The sequence below is a fragment of the Erpetoichthys calabaricus genome, chromosome 17 (assembly GCF_900747795.2).
Source record: "Erpetoichthys calabaricus chromosome 17, fErpCal1.3, whole genome shotgun sequence".
Lineage (NCBI taxonomy): Eukaryota > Metazoa > Chordata > Cladistia > Polypteriformes > Polypteridae > Erpetoichthys > Erpetoichthys calabaricus.
Window position 1 is genome coordinate 43,084 of NC_041410.2, and position 21,914 is coordinate 64,997.

At 42.6% G+C, this 21,914-nt stretch overlaps 1 protein-coding gene across 1 annotated transcript; it reads left to right on the forward strand.

Moving 5' to 3' along the window:
* Positions 1 to 378: 378 nt before the first annotated feature.
* Positions 379 to 20,047, forward strand: LOC114667951 (urokinase plasminogen activator surface receptor-like). Its single transcript, XM_051920393.1, has 6 exons — positions 379 to 497; positions 762 to 902; positions 9,174 to 9,296; positions 11,720 to 11,869; positions 13,487 to 13,594; positions 19,557 to 20,047. The coding sequence occupies exons 2-6, from the start codon at positions 815 to 817 to the stop codon at positions 19,754 to 19,756; spliced, it is 669 nt and encodes a 222-aa protein (XP_051776353.1). The 5' UTR covers positions 379 to 497; positions 762 to 814; the 3' UTR covers positions 19,757 to 20,047.
* Positions 20,048 to 21,914: the final 1,867 nt, after the last annotated feature.

Consider the following 21,914-nt stretch of genomic DNA (forward strand, 5'->3'; position numbering starts at 1 on the left):
AAGGCAACTGACAAATGTTGGCATAAGAAATGTGAAAACCGAGAAGAGGCCATTCAGTCCATTTGTTTAGTTCAAAGCTCAGCTGTCCCAGTATCTCCTCCAGATCCTTCTTTAAGCTGGTCGAGGTTTCTACTTCAGCTCCATGACTTGATAGTTTGTTTCTGATTCCGACAACTCTTTGCGTGAAAAAGTGCTTTCTTGCTTCAGTCTTAAATCTGATCAATGCCCTGTGTGGTTATTTTAGGAAGAGTAGAAGTGCCTGAGATGTGACATCATCATTGTGGAGGTATAATGGTCACACACGTGTAGGTTGTCTGAGATTGTGGAAATGAAGGCTGCACCATTGGTTCTGCCCGTCTTTACTTACTGACACTTGTCTGTTTGTCCTTACAGTATTTACACCAAAGTTTTAGGCCCCCTGCAGTGTTATGGGGGAGTAAACCAGCAGAGCCCTGTTACATGCAGAGACACTGAAGACCACTGCTTCACCGTCACAGGTCAGTAGAAACAGCAAGAAAAAATAAAACATCATCTTTGAATCTGTTTGATGCGAGAACAGCAGCTGAGAAGGAAACATCCAAACAGTATGGCCAGGGTCACTGCCGAGCCTGAGTGAAAACTCAGAAATTTTTGTTTTTTGCAAACAATTTCTTTTTTCACAAGTCTGTTCTGAAGTAATATTTAATCAGCCTTTTTAAAAATGACAAAAACAACATTACTCCTCCGTCTGCTTTCAGCTCATGTTGATCCTTCTTTTGTAGTCCAGAATGTGGCCACAATCACTGGATGTGCTTCACAAAGTGCCTGTAACAATATGGCCTATATTGGAGTGTACTTTGGGGTGCCTTCGAGTGCGACCACCAGCTGCTGCACAGGATCGCTCTGTAACCTGGCAAAACCAGGTAAGATAACCATGGTTGATCTTCGAGTTTTCATCATTTTATTGTAAGTGTGTCTTTAGATTACCTTCCATTGATGTAGCAGAAATAGACAAACACATATCAGTCTGGAAACAGCCCAATATCCGACTGATCCAACCAATGCCACCCTACATTAGACCAGTGGATGTATCTGTGGCATATGGTGGGTGTGACTAGCCCTCCACCATTAGAGTGGCCATATTGAAATCAGCTCAAACATCTCACATCTATCATGTGACTGCTCTAGCATGTTTAAAATTTCAAAAGAGGTTCAATGGTGAGGCCTATTTTTTGGTATCTTTTTGAATTATGAAGTTTGACCCATTAAGGTTCCTTTATGTGGGTTGAAATTAATCTTTTTAATTTGGATATTTTCATGGGTAGCACTGATGAATCTAGCATATGTACCAAAGTCAGTGCAGTTGGGCACAAGTTTTGTCATGCAGACAGATGGCAACAGCAGTACCTGCTTCTCGTTATACAATTTAAAAAAGAAGGAAGCTGTCACATTGAGCCTTTTTGATGCTCCATCATTGGCATCAAAAGTAAAAGGACAAAGAAATGATCCTGGACCATTTTGCAATTTGTGACGTGATGCATTATGAGAACAGTATGGATGAGAACGGGCCATTCAGCCCAACAAGATAGCCAGTGCTATCCACCAAAAAAATATATGAACTTGAGCGTTTAAGGTCCCTGAAGGCCAGCTGTGTGCCACACCATTTGGTGACTCATTCCATGTGTCAGTGGTTCTGTGTGAAGGAAGCGCTTCAGAGGTTTGTGCAAAATTTACCCCTAACAAGTCACCATTTGTACCCCTGTGTTTTAGTTAAAAAATTTGTTTTAGTGATATATATTTTTTAGTGACTGTAATCCTTTAATCACCATATACAATTTCTTGTATTAGAAATGTGTCATTTTTCACATACCCCAACTTACTCTCCACAGACACACGTAGAGTTTTGGGGTCAGCTCTTTGTACAGCGAGAACCCATGGAGCAATTGCAGGTTAAGTGCCTTCCTCAAGGGTCCAACAGAGTTGCACTCCTTCTGTCACTCCCAGGATTTGAACCTGCAAACTTCGAGTTGTCAGGGTTAGATCCTTTAGTTTAAAGTGACAGGAGGGATACACCATCTTAATTCTCTTCATAATTAAACATCTATAATTTTGAACACTTCTGTCAGATCTCCTCTAAATGTCAATTTGCCTAAACTGTAGAGGTTCATCTCTCCTCAGTTGCTATCCTCTCTGTTATGCCTGAAAGGTTGAGAAGAAGGATAGAAAGAATGGAACCAGGACATGAAATATAGTCTAAGCCAGAAACACCTCAGGCCAAAAGGATGTTAGTGCAGATACCAAGTCCTGAATGGTCTGTCGTGCCAATATTTAGAGAGTCGTGCCAATAACAACAGAACTGGTGGCAAATGCAGCTGTGCCTCCTGGTAACCGGGAGCATAATCTGATGAATGAGGATCTCAAAACAGCAGCATGATAACATAAAAAAATAAAAAAAACAATTAACATTATTCCAAGCGTCAACATTCAATTAATCTGAGCATCCAGGGAGGTTCTTGAATATAAGAACACATTAAACTCATGTAGGATTTTGAGAATAAAATGGATTTCCCTTGAAAAATGTTTCTTTAAATGTAGTGCTCATGACACTCTGGACTTTCTTTGTGTTTTGTTTGTAATATGGGGACCAAAACTGCCCCCAGTACTTCATGTGTGGCCTCACTGGTGCCTCGTGCATCTTAAGGGTAACCTGCCTTGAAATGTACTTCACATGTCAAGGGCACTATGTTACCTAACTCCCGCTGAGCCTTCTTATTCACTGATAGTAACCAGTCCACTACGACTCCCAGGTCTTTCACGCTAGATACAATACAATTTATTTTTTTATAGCCCAAATTTCAAGCTTCAAACCTTGCTCTTGTGTATTTAAATCTAATATTTGTGTTTCGTGTCCCTAACTCTCTTCATTTCTTTACGCTAAACTTCATCTGCAACAATCCTGCCCATATTCTCCCAGGATTGTTTACAACTCTTAAAAAGAGCAGCAGCCCCAGCACTGACCCCGCTGGACCCGTTGGCCTAATTCTTTAAAGGTTGTCTCTCTATAAATCATTTTGCATTCATCTCTACATTGTGCCTTGAGCTCACACTTCTTTAACTTTGATCATAAGCCTTTATTTCCATAAATCCTGATCAATGATCACCTCTGCACTTCTCTGCATGTCTGCATGTTCATGAATTCCAGCGTATTAGTGAGACGAGACCTCCCTATCTCTCCCATGATGACAGCTCACTAACACACCTTTCTCAACACGTGACACTACATTTTTTACTTCACCATTTCTTCCATTATCTCATACATGACACAATATAAGGTTAAAATTTGTCTCTGTGTGCAGAGATTTCTACAAATGACATGTCAAAGGTTTCTCTCTGCACTTGCTCTCATTCTTTAGGACTCCATGACGAATGTTATTTAGTCCCAGTGATTTGTTTGATTACAGCCAAAAGGACTCTTGAAAGTGGAAATGTGCTTTTGTTAGTCTCAGACCCCTGAATGAAGTCTCTTTGCTTTTGACAGAATCAAATTCTTTGGTCTGCTACTCTTGCACCAGCTCCAGCCCCGGCTCATGTGCTCAGCTCTCCGTCTGCGATCCTTTGTCCACCGTTTGTGGGAGTTTCGCTGTCCAGGTTGTGCCTTTTAGGCCTGAAGCTGTGAGTATATTGCAAATGGTGGATATTTCGGAAGGGTCCAGGTCCTCTGTGAGTTGCTCAAGGCTGACTGGTGCTTTATTTCACTTGCATGGTGGAGGGTATCTGCACTTTTTGCTGCATTTTAGGTGTTTTTTTGGAACTCAATATTTCCAAGAAGCTCATGAAATGATTAAAACCTTTGAGTCAGTTGTCCTCTTGCAGCCATCCTCTCCAATGGATTTGTGACATTCAGGTTTAACATTGTGCAATATCAGCCCTCATGGGTTTGAGCCAAATGGCCCACAAGCCCCTTCTGATCTGATTCCTCAGTTTTTACTTTATTTCATCTTGAAAATGGCTTTTATATACATGTTTGGTGTGCATCAAGGGCATTGGGTAGATGAATAAGTTAATTCTGACATCTTTTACTTTCATTTGTATTTGCACATCAAGTCTGATTTTTATGGTTAAACTTGACCTTCCATAGCTTGGCAGGAAAGTGCTGTTCTGTGTTATTTCAGGCTGGAGTAATGCAATTCTCTTTATGAAAATGTGTTTTTTAGAATGGGCCTGCACTCCACCTTTTCACACTATCTACTTGTCATGTGACAGTGTGAGTGCTAATTTCCATGGCGTCTCAGCACAAGCTATTGGTTGTCATTGGGTTGTGTTTTTTTACAGTAAAAATGACATCAGCTCAAGGGATGCCGCGTTCTTTTATGGCAGACCATTCTAATGGACATGTCATGTGGTTTTGCCCATTGCCTGCCCTTTCTAATCCAGTTCAAGACTAAATTGACTTTGCATGCTTTAATTGTGTGTATTAATTTATGTATTTAACAGTAAATTAGGCCAAATGACAGGCTTGGTACTACTCCGGTTATTCCATAGGCTGGCATGTGGGGCACATACTGCAATTTTGTTGATGTCATTTTACTTAACCCTCCAGTGAGAGATTCTGATAAAAGGGGCTCCTTGAATGCCAACCCACTGTTTTCCTGTGCTCCGTTCTGGTAGGAAAAGGAGAGCAGAACTGTGAAGAAGATGCCCAAGACGTGATGAGAGAGTTTTGTGGATGTGAGCATGGGGGATGTTTGTGTGCCCTGGTCATGTACCTATGCTGCTTATGCCACTGCTGAGAATTCCTCCATCATGGCCCCCCTGCCCAAGGCTTTTTTTTGGGCTGCTTCTGCCTCTAATGTTCATCTCATTACTCAGCATGCTGGAATTGCTTCTTTCTCTTTCTCTGTGTGTGCCATTGACTCTTGATAACACTGAGGTGGCATGGAGATGGTTGGCTCTCCATATTGCTCCTTAACGTTTTTGTCTCTTTGCAGATGGGGTGTCAATGACTCAGTACTTGCAGACCTGCGCCAGCTCACAAATTTGCAATATTATTTTATCAATCAACACCGGAGTGTTTAGTTCCATCGCTTTCTCCCAGTGCTGCACGACAAGCCTCTGCAACCCGGTCAACTTAGTCTCAGGTAACAGACAGCCATGCTAGCACCGTTCATCCGCCTGGCCAATTTTTCTTCTCTTTCTTGAACCTACAAGACAAATAATTGGGGGCTTGTGTATGGGGAAGGTTTTTTTTTTTTTTTTTAGAATCCTTCTCTGAATTTATTATCTGTCATTTCAAACCCTTAAATAATCATAAGATGTTTCCTGACTCAGCACAGCAGGCTCTTCAAGGCACGGCATGATGACATCCAGGCAGCCACAGGACATGGCGTCACAGTCAGTGTCCAGTCCATTAGGGTTCAGTGAGATGACATTAAGAAACCAGGGTTTCATAAATGTCACTCTGAGTGTCCTGTATCAGTACACAAAACACTGTGAGGAGAAGATTAACAACATGGCTGATAGCTTTGAGGGCGGCACGGTGGAGCAGTGGGTAGCGCTGTTGTCTCGCAGTTGGAAGACATGGGGACCCGGGTTCGCTTCCCGGGTCCTCCCTGCGTGGAGTTTGCATGTTCTCACCGTGTCTGCCTGGGTTTCCTCCAGGCACTCCGGTTTCCTCCCATAGTCCAAAGACATGCAGGTTAGGTGGATTGGCGATTCTAAATTGGCCCTAGTGTGTGTGCTGTGTGTTTGTGTGTGTCCTGCGGTGGGTTGGCACCCTGCCCAGGATTGGTTCCTGCCTTGTGCCCTGTGTTGGCTGGTATTGGCTCCAGCAGACCCCCGTGACCCTGTGTTCGGATTCAGTTGGTTGGAAAATGGATGGATGATAGCTTTGACCAGATTGACGGGTCATTACAAAACTGCCAGAGTTTGAGTTCAAGTTAGATAGAATTATTGTTATCCAGGGTAACTTACAACACTTTACACTTTAGGTAGAATTGGGTCCATTTCTTTTTTTTTTTTTTTCCTAGTGAAAAACAGGCAGGTGAAGTGACTTACTCAGGGTCACACAGTGCTGTCAGTAGTGACATTTGAAACCAAAGCCTCAGGGATGGAAGTTCAAAGCCTTAACCACTGTGCCACAGAGGTGTTTGAACTACCAGCTTCACTTTCATGCATTTTCCCTTAATTGATGAAATTACTTGAGAACTGGGGACAGTGACAATATCTGGTGACTGCAGTCAACAATATGTTAGTCATATTTTGTATGACTTTTAGCAATTGCAGATATCATAAGTCAATGACTGGGAATGACGACCAACATCAGAGCTTCAGTAAATTGGTATGACTGTTCCTCCATTCTTCCTTTTGGTTGCAGCACTATGTAGTCCACCAAGGTCCATCTTTCCTTAATTCACCTGGTATGGTCCCTTTTGATAGGTAAAAACAGCTAGAGGAGAAAAAAAGAACCACAATTCTGTGTCCTAGTTGACATTTACAAAGTGGCAGTCCCCACTATCAAGGCCTGTGTCTTCTTATACATATTCAAGTTGCTCTTGCACTAGGGTGGCCATGTTACACTGATCTGATTCAACGGCGAAAATCCAAAGGACACCTAGAGCTCCAGTTTCTGACAGGCAAGCAGCATGAGAAGCTTCTGGTGAACCAAGTTACATGTCAAATTGACCCTACTCATAGGTCGATATGTTCATTTAATAATGCCTTTGATATTTTTGCTGACTTTTCATGTCCATTTACACTGATAAGGTTTGACTCCTTTAGGCAGTCCTACCAGAGGCACCTCCTTATATACAAAAACATAAGAAACTTGATAAACAAGACAAGACCCTTCAGTCCATTTGCTGCTATTTTGTTTAGCTAATAGCTCAGATGCCCTAATATCTTCTCCAGATCCTTCTTAAAGATGATCAAGGTTTCTTCTTCAACTCCATAACTTGGTAGTTTGTTCCCTAGTCCCACAACTCTTTGTGTAAAGAATTTCTTCCTGGCTTCAGTCCTAAACACACTTTCCTTTCATTTCCCTGACTGTCTTCAAATACGGATTCACTATGAAGTTGAAATGACAATAAAGGATTGCTAACTCAAATGTATTTATCCATACAGCATGGAGGTCCTGGACACATTTCCAGTTTCCACTTGCAGGGTAGTCTCTTTAGTGGATTGAGCATCACTGTGTCGTGTGTGCATCTAACTCTTGTTTTCTTGTATACATCTCTTGTTGGAGGCAATTATGACAGGTTTTTAGACTGTGATTACACATTTTGTTTCCAGACATATTTTGAGGCAACCATGGCCTCGGACCCTCACATTGGAATTGCTGTCATTATTTTCTTCAGTTCAGTTCAATTGACTATTAAGTAACGTGGTTCACTTCAAGTACCATACAATACACTGCAGCTGTCTTGTGGTCCATCTATGTGGTCCGTGTACCTGCTTATTTAGCGCTCAGTGAGGGAGGAGCACAGGAGGACAATGCAAGAGACTGAAGGGGACTATATTTTGTCACTCAAATGCTCATTCATCCACATTCTCCATGAAGTGTATTTGTGGAAATGTGGTATCAGTACCAGGCATACTTTCATCCATGAAATGTATGTATTCCAAATAAAAATATATTATTTACCCTCTACAATTCCAGACACCTCACACCACGATAAACAGACTTGAGCGTCTGACTTGACTTCAGCTGCTGCCTCAGTAGGGGATGGTGCAGTTGCTGATCGACACATTTGTGAAACAAAGACATTGATGATGAGGTGTGAGGGAATTTAAGGTGGCCCGGCATTATGAATATTTTCGTAGGCTTCAGGGATTGTAATGTTAAACGATGTACTGCTATCCAGCCAGGTGAAGGTCCCCAAGACGGCCCATGAAATCAGCCTGTTGAAATCAAATAAAGGCCCCATCCATCTTTCCTTACTGGTGATTCTCCATTTGTCCTTACAGCATTTACACCGTCTTTGGGCACCCTGCAGTGCTATGGAGGAGTAAACCAGCAGAGCCGTGTGCAATGCAGAATCACTGAAGACAGCTGCTTCACAGCCATGAGTGAGTAGAAACTGCAGGAAAAAGGCAAACCTCATTTGGCTCTGCATCTGAAATGGGCAGGGAGAAAATCCAAAAGGTGGCAAAAGAAACAAAAAACACCTTTTATGGCAGGCCATTTGTGAAGATAACAACTTGGTGCCAGTTGGTAAACTTTTGTTAGTGGGCATTTTTTCTGACTTTAGAAGCTCATTACGTGTGAGGTGTTTGTGGAGTTGACCTTCACTCCTGCCTCACTCAACAGTCTGCCTTCATTTCTTTTGTAGTCTCAAACACGGACACAATCAGTGGATGTGCTTCACTAGGTGCCTGTGCCAATATGGCCACCATTGCAGCTTACTTTGGATTGCCATCAGGTGTGACTGCCAGCTGCTGTACAGGACAGCTCTGTAACCGCATCACCCCTGGTAAGATAACCGTTGTGAATATTCATGTTTTTTGTCTTCAGATTACCTTTCAGAGTTGTTCCACCATCAGGCTGAACTTTGAATGTAACTCTCAGCTGCATTTCTGCATGTTACAGAGCCACTTTCTTTACGCTGAGATGATATACCCTCTTTACAGCTTCTAGATGTGGCATCTGTTTACTAAGCATCTTTAGAAGTGTGTGGACATGTGCCTAAAGTAACAGGAATATACTGTTAACTGTTTGAATTTGTACTTATTTCATTCAATGAGTCAAATCTAAATGAAGATCACGAGGTCAGCTCCCCTGGTCTATTTCAAGCAGGGCCTTATTCAGTGACTGATGCTGTTCAGTAGGTTGCTCTGTTTTAAGAGAAATAACTTTCAAAAACTCAGCAGTGCTTTTCTCACCTGATATTTTTGAAGTTTCAAAAATTTGGGGAATCTCAACAATAATGAAACTTCCCTCTCATTTTATGCACAAACACACCTAAAAGGAATGTAGCCCATCACATCAGACCTTTTTAATGCTCCACACACATGGATGGGCTTGTCACATCGCCCCAAGAACTAAAAATGATCGTGGCTTACTTGCTGATTTGTTACTCCATGAGTTTCCTGAAGAGGAGTGTCATTTGTCTAGCCAAAAAGCCCCAGGGATTTCTTAAAGTTAAACTGTACTTTTGTTGGTGTTAGACCCCTGAATGAAGTCTCTTTGCTTTTGACAGAATCGAATTCTTTGGTCTGCTACACCTGCACAAGCTCCAGCCCCGGCCAGTGTACAACTCGGCTCTCCGTCTGTGATCCTTCATTCACCACCTGTGGGAGTTTTGCACTGCAAGTTGTAGAAAGTGAGTTGATCTGAGGCCTTTCAGGCCTTAAGCGTGGACTGCAATACAAATGGTGGGTGTTAGGAACAGGCTGGGTCTGCTTGATTGGCACTTTATTCCACTTCTTTAAGGGGCTGGGTGTGGTGAGTGAAGGGGTCTGCTTGCATTGTTTAAGTTTTTATCTTTCTATACTTTTAAGGTTTGTTGCTTTTCAGAGTTTCCATTTGCTTATTGCCAGCAGTGAACTCCTAACCCAAATGAAAGTTGGTTGTCCTCCAGCGGCCATTGCTACACCTCTAATAATCATCTTGCCCAAGATGTTCTTGGCCTCTATGATGGATCTTTGACATTCATTTTTGGCATTCAGCTTGTGTGATGGACTGGTGCGCTTGTGATTTGAGGGTGGGTCAAGTTATTGGTGAGCGTGGAAAGAAAATGTTTTAACAAGCACCGTTTTACAGTAATCCCTCGCTATATCGCGCTTAGACTTTCGTGGATTCACTCTATCGCGGAATTTATATGTAAGCATATTTAAATATTAATTGCAGATTTTTTGCTGTTTCGTGCGTTTCAGTGGACATTGGGTCTTTTAATTTCTGGTACATGCTTCCTCATTTGGTTTGCCCCATTGATTTCATACAAGGGACGCTATTGGCAGATGGCTGAAAAGCTACCCAATCAGAGCACGTATTACGTATTAAATAAAACTCCTCAAATATATTGTGAGCAGGGGGGGCTGTTCTCACCCCTAGAGGATATGGACGCTCCTCAAAAAACGCTGAAAGACTACCTTCACATTGCTCCCTTCTTTGCCGGGCTTACTTATGGCTGCTTTGGTGCGCTATATGCTTCCCACAGGGTAAAAAGCGGGAACACTTAAAAGCGCAAACAGCACCTATTGATTTTTGATTGTTTGCTTTTCTCTCTCTCTCTTGCTCTGACATTCTCTGCTCCTGACAGAGGGGGTTTGAGCAGGGGGTCTGTTCGCATTCCTAGAGGATACGGATGCTCATCTAAAAAATGCTGAAAGACAACCTTCACATTGCTCCCTTCCTTGCTGGGCATACTTGCAGCTGCGTTGTCAAGCGACATGCTTCCCATAAGGTGCTTTGCATACTTTAAAGCTCAAACAGCACCAATCGGTTTTTGATTTTTTGCTTTTCTCTCTCTGTCTCTCTCTCTGACATTCTCTGCTCCTGACGCGCACTCCTTTGAAGAGGAAGATATGTTTGCACTCTTTTAGTTGTGAGACGGAACTGTCATCTCTGTCTTGTCATGGAGCACAGTTTAAACTTTTGAAAAAGACAAATGTTTATTTGCAGTGTTTGAATAAAGTTCCTCTCTCTCTACAACCTCCTGTGTTTCTGTGCAAATCTGTGACCCAAGCGTGACAATATAAAAATAACTATATAAACATATGGTTTCTACTTCGCGGATTTTCACCTCTCGCAGGGGGGTCTGGAACGCAACCCCTGTGATGGAGGAGGGATTATTTATCTGTTAAACATGGAATGGTACCATTTGTGCGCTCTTGGCATGTGACACATACTTTGTCATGTGGGGTGTGAAATGATGTGTCCGGCCTTACAAACACCCAGGCAGTGGCAGTCTTGCAGTCCTGTGGTTGGAATGGGCATTTATGACAGGACTGAGCCCAGAGTCCACACCTCTCGGAGTTCACATCATCACTTTAATGTTGGAGATCAATAAATAAGAACCAGACCTGGGCTGGCCATGGCCCACTAGGGAAAGCTCAGCTGATTCAAATCATAAATGGACTGAAGGCATCAAGCAAACAAAATAGACATGTGAGACCAGAAGCGCTAAGATGAATAACTTGATAATGTAGTTATGGGCTGAATACGAGGACAGAGAGGTCTGTCTAAACCACAACAACAAATGGCACCCTTGTGTGCCGCCATTAAAATTGAATCAAGATGTTTTCTTACTCAAGCATCGTGCTTGTTACGTAATTAACCAACCATGAAGTTGTAAAAGTCGGTGCTGGCACACGGCTCCTTCGGGTGTTTTGCTAATCTGTGTTCTTTTATGCAAAGTGCCACTGTGTGCGTCAACATCATGGGGACACCTTCTGGCTATAAATAGCATGTCTGCTTAACCTGGTAGCTGGACTTTGCTCTCGGCCCAAGGAGGTGTCTGCCATGGCTCCTGATCCAAGCAGCCTTTTCATTTTCTGGTATTTTAATGGTTTCCATTCCTCGGATTCACCCTGTTTAACACCGTATTTGGTTCTTCTAAGACTGTGCACCTTCCCGTTGAAGTGACCAGCGATCCCCAACTTGTCTATCTGTGTGACTGTAGTGCCGTGTGAATGCGTGACAAAGCTATATTTTATGTTTTTATTGGCTAAACTCAAAGATGGCCTAATTGATCACCTAAATATCCTTGCACTGAAGCTGCTGCACTGTTTTCTCTCTCTACAGATGGCATGTCCAGCACACAATATTATCAGAGCTGCGCCTACCCAGGAATCTGCAATTCCCCCTTGTCCTTTAACTTTGGGGTCCTCAGTGCCAATGTCAATGCCCAGTGCTGCACGACAAACCTCTGCAACCCGGTGAACTCAGTAACAGGTAACAGTCAGCCATGACGGCACCATTCGCCCTCCTTCTTTCATGTCTTTAGTGATTTGTTTCTGTGATGTTTTGCCTGTGTAATTTTGTGTGAAATGCTCCTTCTTCATTGAACATCTTGCCAACTCATGTCCCCGATCTTGTCATTCGGCATTTCATCAGGGACAGCCTAGGGGCAGCACAGTAGCGCCTGGGCTCCAGGGGTGGAGTGTGGTCTGTTCTCCCTGTACTCTCCCTTTTTTTCCTATGAAGTTGACTTGTCACCTAAAATGCCACTGGGTGGCTATGGCAGGGTGAAGGCAAACTCTTGTCTTGTACCCTTTAGTTTGTGTGATGGCACAAGCTAGTCGCTGTCTGTGGTGCAAGTGCACATTTTTCATCGGTTCTTTTTGGTTTTTCCTTTTTCTTTTACCTCCACATCCTAAAGATATTCAAGAGTGGTGAGACCTGAAATCTGATGTGAGTGTGCCCACCAGCAATATGTCATTCAGTTGATTCTTGGTCCCTGCATGCCAAAAGGACACCATTGGGTAGACTTTAACCTTTTAGGGGGTAAAACCAGTTTACAAAATGGATAGGCTGTTGAGGCACCCAATGTGTGAGTGCATACTTTAGATCCACCAAAGGATGAATTCTAAGGAAAATTTAATGAAATTGAATAGGAGACGGACAATGACCAAAATCAGGGGCACGGAGGACTAGAGCCAATCCCAGCAGTGCTGGGTACAAGGCTGAAAACAGCCTCAGCCAAGGTACCATTGAGTGCCCAGCCAAACTCCCATACTCACACACACACATACCCCATAGTGAACATGACAAATGGACCAGTTGGCCCTGCCAAGCTTCATTGACTACTGTACTTCGGCCTACAAATGAATTGGGTCCTGGTCTTTGTACAAACGAAAGGCGTATGCCACGCCAAGTCAGCTCTAGACATAACGTTCATCACATGTGCCAGACGCACTGGGCATTGCTGGTGAAGAGGAACAGTCCGATCCAATAATACAAAAAGAGCAAAGCGAAAAGAATGCAGACACTCATTCATTGAGGTTTTTTCTCTTTCTCTGACCCAAAGTGGCACACCATCTTTGCCAATTCCCTCACCTGACTCAATATCAAATATGAATTTTATATTGCGAGTAGATAAGGCTGTGGATGCCACCACCTACTTCTCTGTCTTATCATCTTTCTGAGAGCCTGAGCAGGCTGATCACATCAACTCCAAACCCCAGCAGCACTCTTCAGAAATGACCAGGTCATCCCATATTGGGGTTCAAGCCTCCCAAATCTGTTTCAGTCTGCTCCCAATGGGCCGTGTCCATCATCAAACCATTGTCAGTGACAGAGCTCCACAGCACTTCATTTAGACATTGTGACCCCAAACGGCATTCTGACTTCTTCAGTGACATCCTAGAGCACATGACCACATGTGACAGTAAGAACAGAAATGTCCACACGTGGGACTTTGATGAAGTCTTCAGGGGGCTAAATGATTTGGCCATTTTTCTGCCATTTGCTTTTTTGTCGTACAGTTTGGCACATTGGCAGAATTTGACTGCGGAAGGCTAGCGTGCTTCTTTATTGCATTTCTCTGATTTTGTCATTCTTATATTTTAGTGTCTCCACAAACTCTGAATTCTTTGACGTGCTATTTTGGAGTAAACGGCAACATCAAGGGGACTATCCAGTGCAAAGGAAGTGAAACCCTCTGCTTCACAATTGGACGTAAGTAGAGTATAATGTGTGGGTGGTGACCATGAATACTAACAACCACATGGGAAAGTCCACATGTCCATCACACGTTTATCACATGTGCTTCATTAACTAATCCTGTTTACATCGTTACAAGGAGAGAGTAGAAGTAAAAGCAAGGCAGAGCACATCGTCACAGTTTAGGGCAGCAAATAAAACAACTTGCCATTCAGGGTCGCTTAGGACAAGATGTGGACCATAGCAGACCTCTCCATGTCAAGGTGGAGGAGGTAGGTCTCTGAGTGTTGGACATGTCAACAGACGTCCAACTCTTGGAGACTCCGCACTACTTTATCCTCAAATACCCAAGGAGGAAAACCTTAAAGTGGATTTTTGAAAATTCTGGAGGCTGGCAAATGATATCCTATGTGAAAAAAAGCATGTTCAGCATGCCCAGTTTCTCAAGGATGACGTTAAGAATTACCTGCCACCATTTTTTAGACTGTTACTCATAATTCTTTTCTTAAATTAAATGAAGGCACCATCATGCTATTCTCTTATTGTGAGTCAGTTAGGATATTTCAGGTTAAGAGTTAGGGTGATGACAGGACATTGCCCTGACACAGCTTAGATTGTCACTCGTTATGATGTCATTAACGTGGCGCTTTATAAGCCAGAACCACCTGTGGAGTACTGTAACGGTTACTACATATTCTATGTGCTGTGTCTGTTTCTGCCCCTTGTTCTCTTTAGAATATATGTCCTTGGGATTAAGTGTTTTAAGGATATCTCTTTAAGGGAGCAGGGGGCCAAACCACGCCTGTGGGTCCTTGAATAAATGCAATGGTGAGTATTGCAAGAGGCTGGACCAACTTCAAAAAGAAAAGGAGGCGCATTTTGAAAAGGAGAGGAGAAGGAGCTGGGAGAGAGGAATAGAAAGAGAGTGATCTGAAAGGCATGAAATGCTCCTTATCTACATTAGTTTGGATACACGCAAAAATGAGTACTGGCTGACCAGGGGAGGACATTGGTGTGCATGGTGCTGCCTTTTATTTGTGACGCTTGCGTCTTCCATTGAGGGTCGTTAACACCATCACACCCGGGTGAGGCAGACTTTGGCATCCAGGATAATACTTGTCTCCAAGCCGGTGAGAATGCTCCTTTAAACCGTAGAGGGCAAAAGTGTCATTGGGATATTTTACCAGTGCACTGGATTTAACAGTGAAATACCCAGCCCAGTTGGATCCAAAGCCAAAAGGTACAATCTAAAAGGGACTGGGGAATGTGGATGGGGTGTATGTTTGATTTGTATTTGTATACTATCTATATGAATATATATGTACAGTATGTGCTGTGAATATTCTTGTGCTGTCTGTGAATAGTCATATTTCTTTTTTTTTTTTGTTTGTCTCATTTCCTTTTATGCTACACATTTTTCTGTGTAGTTCATTAATAAAGGGTTTGTTCAGGTGTGTGGTCATATTAATTAATATCTGGTTACTTTGTGGAGATCTCATACCCGGACATAGACAGGCAGACACAGAATGTCCCAAAACACAAACGTTTATTTTACAACTCCTTTTCCCAACACAACACACAGTGCATTAATCACCACTAAGAGTCCTTTAGACTTCCATCTCTCTCTTCTGCCACCTTCAACTCCTCACTCGCAAGCTCTGTCCTCTTCCACCCGACTCCGGCTTCCCGAATGGAGTGAGGCAGCCCTTTTTATAGCGCACCCGAAAGTACTTCATGTGCTCCAAAATTAACATCTCCCAGCACTTCCGGGTGTGGTGGAATTGCCGCCTGGGCATCCAGCTCCTCTTCTGGGTGTGGCGGAAGTGCTGTGGACCACAGTCCCAGAGCTGTCCAGGCACCCCATGGTGGTGGCCACGTCCCTCCATAGGGTTGAGCTTCCAAGCTCTGTGGCCCCCATGTAATCCAGGGAGGTCACCCTCTTGGGGTCCAGGAAAGATAGTGCCCTTTTCCCAGTCCTTCCCTTCTCCTGTTATTCCGGTGGGGCAAGGTTCCTGGACGTTTATTACAACTTGTTCAGTTTTCTTTTGTGTAGGATTTTCTAATGTGGAATATGTTTATAGTTCTGTTTGGGTTTTCAAAATATGTACTCTTTTTGTTTAATTGACTTAATTGGTCTGGTGGTTACTTCTGCAGATCATAAAGGACACCTCCATCAAAGGGGATCAAATTAAGGCTAATTAGTCTCTGACTAGGAGTAGGAGGTTCTCGTGTGTGTCGAGCTTTTCATATTGCGTTTGTAGGAACTCGATACAGTATGGTCCAAGTTTTTGAAAATACTCTCAGAAAGAAAGAAAGAAAGAAAGAAAGAAAGAAAGAAAGAAAGAAAGAAAGAAAGAAAGAAAGAAAGAAAGAGAAAGAAAGAAAGAAAGAGAGAGAGTATAAGTGTGAATTTCTCTCTCTCTGGCTGCAACATTACAATCTGTTCAAAACTGAAGACCTCCTTCTGGCAGCTGGGGGCTTTATAGACAAGGAACTAGAAGGGACGGAGTCAGTCGCCCTTACTGGCCACCAGTACTGGTTGGTACTGTGGAGGGAAGAAAAGAGGAGAATGTTAGCACGAGCGCCCCCTCTCAGCCTGTCTCAGATGGGCTTGGAGGGTGAATCACAGACGCACCTGTATGACAACAGGAAAACAACATGTACCTTGTTTCTGCTGAGGTTCCCACCTTACTCTTTAGGTTTACTAATTTGATTCTTGCTTTCCAGTTTGGACTCCTGTTGGTTTTTTGTGTATTTTACTTGGTCCTCTGATGTTGCTAGTTGCACCTTTGGCAGAAGAAATTAGGCAGAGCACAAATCAAGGGAGGCTCGTGAAAGCTGAGTGGCCTCCATTTTACAAAACGACAGAGGAATAGAAGTAACAAGCTGGCTAAGTGTATAGATGATACCAAGATAGGTGGATTAGCAGAGGACTTGGGCAGCAGACAGGCTTGGGCAGATTTGTGGCAGATTAATATTTAATGTCAGTAAACGTAAAGAATTACAGATAGGAAGTAAAAATGTGAGGTTTGAATACACAATAGGCGGTCAGAAAATCGCGAGTCCACCTAATGAGAAGGAAATAGGAGTCATAGTGGACTCTAAGCTACTGACTGCCAGACAGTGTTGAGAAGCCATTAAGAGGCAAACAGAATGTCAGGTTATATAGCGCCTTGATGTTTGGAGTACAAGTCACAGGAGGTTCTGCTCAAGCTTTATAACACACTGGTGAGGCCTCACCTGGAGTCCTGGGTGCAGTTTGGGTCTCCAGGCTACAAAAAAGGACAAAGTAGCACTAGACCCGGCTAATTAAGGGCTACTGCGGATGAATTGTGAGGAAAGATTAAAAGAGCTGAACCTTTACAGTTTAAGGAAAAGAAGATTAAGAGGAGACCTGACTGAAGTGTTTAAAATTATGAAGGGAATTAGTGCATTGGATCGAGACTGTTATTTTAAAATGAGTTCTTCAAGAACACGGGAACACAGTTGAAAACTTGTGGAAAGGAAATTTCGTACAAACATTAGGAAGTTTTTCTTTACACAAAGAACGATAGACACTTGGAATAAGCAACCAAGTAGTGTGGTAGACAGTAAGACTTTAGGGACTTTCAAAACTTGACTTCATGTTTTGTTAAGAGGGGACAGGACTGAAGTAATCCATTGGACCCCAGCTGTGATCCTAAAATGAGTTCTTCAACAGAAACACGTGGACACAGTTTGCAACTTCCATCCATCCATCCTCCAACCCGCTATATCCAAACTACAGGGTCACGGGGGTCTGCTGGAGCCAATCCCAGCCAACACAGGGTGCAAGGCAGGAAACAAATCCCGGGCAGGGCGCCAGCCCACCGCAGTCTTTGAAAATGCAAATCAATATAAATAGCCCTTAAGCTCAGCGTTCTGTGAAAAAAGCACAGGGGGAAAATAGAAGAATTTCAGCAAATATCAAGTGGTTTAAACAGTGATATAAACAACAAAAGGAAGTTGATCGAGTGATATAGAGTGTCAGAGAAACTCGAAAGCTCAAGTTCACAAAGTCGCACAGTGCTCCTAAATCAAAAAGAAGTGGTCAGATATCAAAGTCGCATTGAAAAAGTGAGTCGCAGCCCACCGTCTGAGTGTCATATGAAAGCTTATTAGGGTACAGAGAAAAAAAAATAGGCACACAGTGGGGAAAAAAGCTCGAAATGTCAACTTTAATCTCGAAATTTCCACTTTAATCACGTATTTTATTTTGTCATTAAAGTAGAACATCATAAACTTCATCTTAAAATCGTTTAATTTACTAGCTTCTCAAATCCCATTGTAACTAAAGTAGCACGTTAAATGCTTTGTTTTGTACTTGATCTTCTATGTGCTCTATGTGTGTGAATCACTTCGTGCTTCCGGGCTTTCTCTTCCTCTGACAGGACACAGAATCCATGACAATCGTGATATTACAGCTCTCTGAATAATTAAAATACTGAGATGTATACTTGATATCATTTTTATGATGATAAGAATTAAAACATTTATTAAACATGGGAACATGGTGGCTCAGTGATAGTGAGGAGCTGGCACCCCATCCAGACATTGTTCCTGCCTCATGCAAGATGCTTGCTGCACCATGCATGACCTTCGATGAAATACTTTATTGTAGCAGTACTGCCTATTTCAAACGTACTAACCTCCAATTCTTTTTCTTCCTTTTCTTTCTCCAAATACCCAATCGCCAAACAATCAGCTCTGTAATAGACATTAAGCCCTCTGCAAGCTTAGAACGCTGATTCTTCAGAACTTTTAAGGAACATTGAAATATCTTCGCAGTACATGTTTAATTATTCTATCCATCTATCCTTCCAGTGTCGCGTCAGCCACAGCAAGAATACAGCGCGAGGCAGGAACCTGAACTAGTTAGCACTGCAACACCGTGTCCTCACATGTTTAATTATTAACAATACAGATTATTTAAATGATGTTAACATTTTATCTGTATAATGTAATAAACATATTTTGCTGCATTTCATCTTTAAAATGATATTGTCATCATATGTAAATACGCACTTTATAAAGTGGCTCAGGTTGTGTAATATTATAACTATCGCAAGTTTACAGTGAGGTGATTGTACTTATAAGTACAGACAGTTGTACAAGGAGCACTTGATGGACTGATTGAGTATGTTTAGAGTTCTTGGGATGGAACTGTTTGTGAACCACGAGGTCCGTTCAGGATAGGCTTTGAAGCGTTTGCCATATGAGAGCAGTTCAATAGACAGCATGGCTGATGCAGCGTGTGCTTGATGCTGTATCCCAATATTTCTCTTTGTGATCAGCTGCTGTAGAGCTGTGATTCCCCACTCAGGATACAATGATATAAATACTCTGAGTGGTGCATTGTGAGGAACAACGCTTAAGCAGCTGTGAGATTTGGAATACTTTGGCCATTCCGTGAACCATTATATTGTTACAGGTTAATTACAATCTGATGCCTTAAACTAATAAACAATATGCGGTTCATTTCAGTGTATATGATAAAGCCACGTCAGGGATGTGGATCTAAAAAAGAAAGGGAAATGACACTGGAACAAAAGCACTGCTTTGATGCTGGGTACTGCCAGTTTGCAAAACCGAATGGAGAACTTGCGTACGGCAGGGTTTGAGCTGGCATGAAAATGTGCATGGCTTTACGGCAAGTTTAGGTTTTATACATCGTGATGTGAGCGTGGAAATGGGAGGATGCAACATTTTTGTGCGTACGCACCATTTATACATGAGGCCCTAGGACTTTCAGAACCTTCAAAATCTGATTCTGCTCTATGTTGAAGAAATGAGATGAATACGATCGGTGAGGGTTGCTGGTCTGACTGGCATCTTCTAGTCCAAATTGCTTGAATGGTTTTAATGGGGGCTTTAGTTCAAACAGTATGGTGAATATTCAAGAGAGGTTGGTAACATCACTAGTTTTCTTGGCTACATGACTCTTCTCCATCTTTTTCAGTGAAGAATGCAGGAACAGTCAGAGGATGCACTTCGCAGGGCGTCTGTGACAACTATGAAATAGTCATCAGCTTTTTTGGTGACACCCCAACAACAAAACCCATGTGCTGCAGTGGAAACTTATGCAATAGCAGCTGGAGGCCAAGATGGAGTCTCATTTTGTATCTGCTTGTGCTGACAGCGGTGACCTTCTTCTACTAAATTTCTGCAGACCTAAGATGGTCATGGAAGGCTGGCCTCTGTCACTTGGCACCCCATTGATTCTGCATGCTGTACTTTTTCCTTTGACTTGTCATGTGTAATTAATTGTTTTTAAAATTAGAGATTTTCTGTCCTTGAGTAGTCTGTAAAAGGCACTATGTTAAATAAACATTAACACTATATGCGGATTAAAAAACAAAAGGAAGCTGTGACTTGATTGGAAATCCTCTGGGGACTAACAGGCCATGTAATGTTAGTAGAAGATGGTGTGCGCATTACATGTGAGTGTGTCGTATGTGTGCCCTGATCAGGGCAAGAAGATTGCGGAGTAGATAACCTACAAGACACCGTTGCATCAGCTGAGATGGGAAGGCCTTTGTCCCTCAGTATCCATATGCTGGGCTTGGAATGTCCCTATCAGCCTCACTGTCACTGTATGGGCAGGATCAAACATCTTTGGCATCTTCTGGGCAGCTTGTTGTCAGCTAGCACAAGTCCGATAGCTCCTGAACACGAGAGAAGACCTTCTGGAATCTGCAACTACAGGAAGCACCACGTAATCTGCTTGAAGCAGCAGTCGGTCCCCAAATCAAGCTTCACCCCTTTCTGATTCCCAGAGCCTTTGGCTTTTTAGTGCTTCTGCTGCCATGAGTCTCTCATGTCATTTCAACTCTTTCTCAAGTTAGATAAGTTCTGAAAGGAACAGAATGTTGCTGACTCCACGTCAGTCCATCATTAGACTAAACTTTAAGAAGGTATCCATGGATTAAGTCTCATTCGGAGCCTTTAGAATGTCCTTCAGGTTCCTACTGGAGTAGTTTATTCCTTATGTAACCCCCTTGCAACACCCTTCCGTTATCGGTATGCAAGGTCCTGAGCTCTTTTATAATGGTGTCGCCACCTCTATGCTGGGAAGGTACACTATCACCCACCTTCACCCTTATAATCAATAATCAAATCAGTTACTCAAATATATAAACAAAACTCTCTTTACTAAATTGAAAGTGAAACAGTTTTTTTAAATTGATCATTTACAATATATACACTATACATAAAACACAAGCAGTAACTTATTTATAACCCGATATATATACAGTATATTGGTCCCGACACTATTGGTGAGCTCACCCGGACATATTTCCACAGTCAATGAATATTACTCAATCCGTTGGGGGCCCCAAACGTAGCTCGAGTGCGTAGTGGCCAAACAAACAACACAGAAACTGGCCCCTTCACTTGAAAATTTACTCAAGCCACTTTAAAACAAATAAACAAAAAAAAAAAACACCGACCTTGTTTTGTATATTCTCCCTTCTCCCTTTTTCTCAACCACTCTCTTTACTCACTGATCACCCTTTCTGCACTTGTGTCCTGCCTGCTGTCTTTCTCTTTATCCAACAACTCTTCTTTTTGTTTTATCCGCTTGCTACATTTAGTCCTTCTTTCTTTCTCTGTCTTGCATCGGCGTTTTGCTTCAACTGCGACTCTCTTTTCCTCTTTCTGTCCGTCTTGCTTCGGCGTGCTGCCTCAATTCCAACTTTCTCTTTCGTTCTGTCAGTCTTGCTTCGGCATTTTGCCTGAACAGTCACTCCTTCTCGTTCTTTCTCCGTCTTGCTTCGGCGTGCTGCCTAAAACTCTCTTTCTTCTGGTCTCGGCGTTTTGCCTGAAACTTTCTTTCTTCTGGCCTCGGCGTTTTGCCTGAAGCTCTCTCTTTCTTCTCGCTTCGGCGTTTTGCCTGAAACTCTCTCTTTCTTCTCGCTTCGGCGTTTTGCCTGAAGCTCTCTTTTCTTTTTCTTTCTCTCTCACCACTCCCGTTTTCTCCTCTTCATACCGCAACTCTTCCGAACTATCTTACATCTCTTGTTTAACTATCTTACATGGCGTCTCCCCCCCAACCAATCCGAGGACACCTACATAAATACTCAACTTCAATAAACTTTATTTACACAAAACTCGCAGTTATATATATTCCTTTTGAAACCTGACCCAGGTTACACCTCATACCACAACTCTTCCGAACTATCTTACATCTCTTGTTTAACTATCTTACATGGCGTCTCCCCCCCAACCAATCCGAGGACACCTACATAAATACTCAACTTCAATAAACTTTATTTACACAAAACTCGCAGTTATATATATTCCTTTTGAAACCTGA

What these genes read in the sequence shown, in the direction of transcription:
- LOC114667951 (XM_051920393.1), top strand. Translation starts at nt 815, where the DNA reads ATGGCCTATATTGGAGTGTACTTTGGGGTGCCTTCGAGTGCGACCACC. An exon ending in TGCACTGCAAGTTGTAGAAA is followed by an intron (nt 9,297 to 11,719) that starts GTGAGTTGATCT and finishes CTCTCTCTACAG; the next exon opens with ATGGCATGTCCAGCACACAA. An exon ending in CCTCTGCTTCACAATTGGAC is followed by an intron (nt 13,595 to 19,556) that starts GTAAGTAGAGTA and finishes CATCTTTTTCAG; the next exon opens with TGAAGAATGCAGGAACAGTC.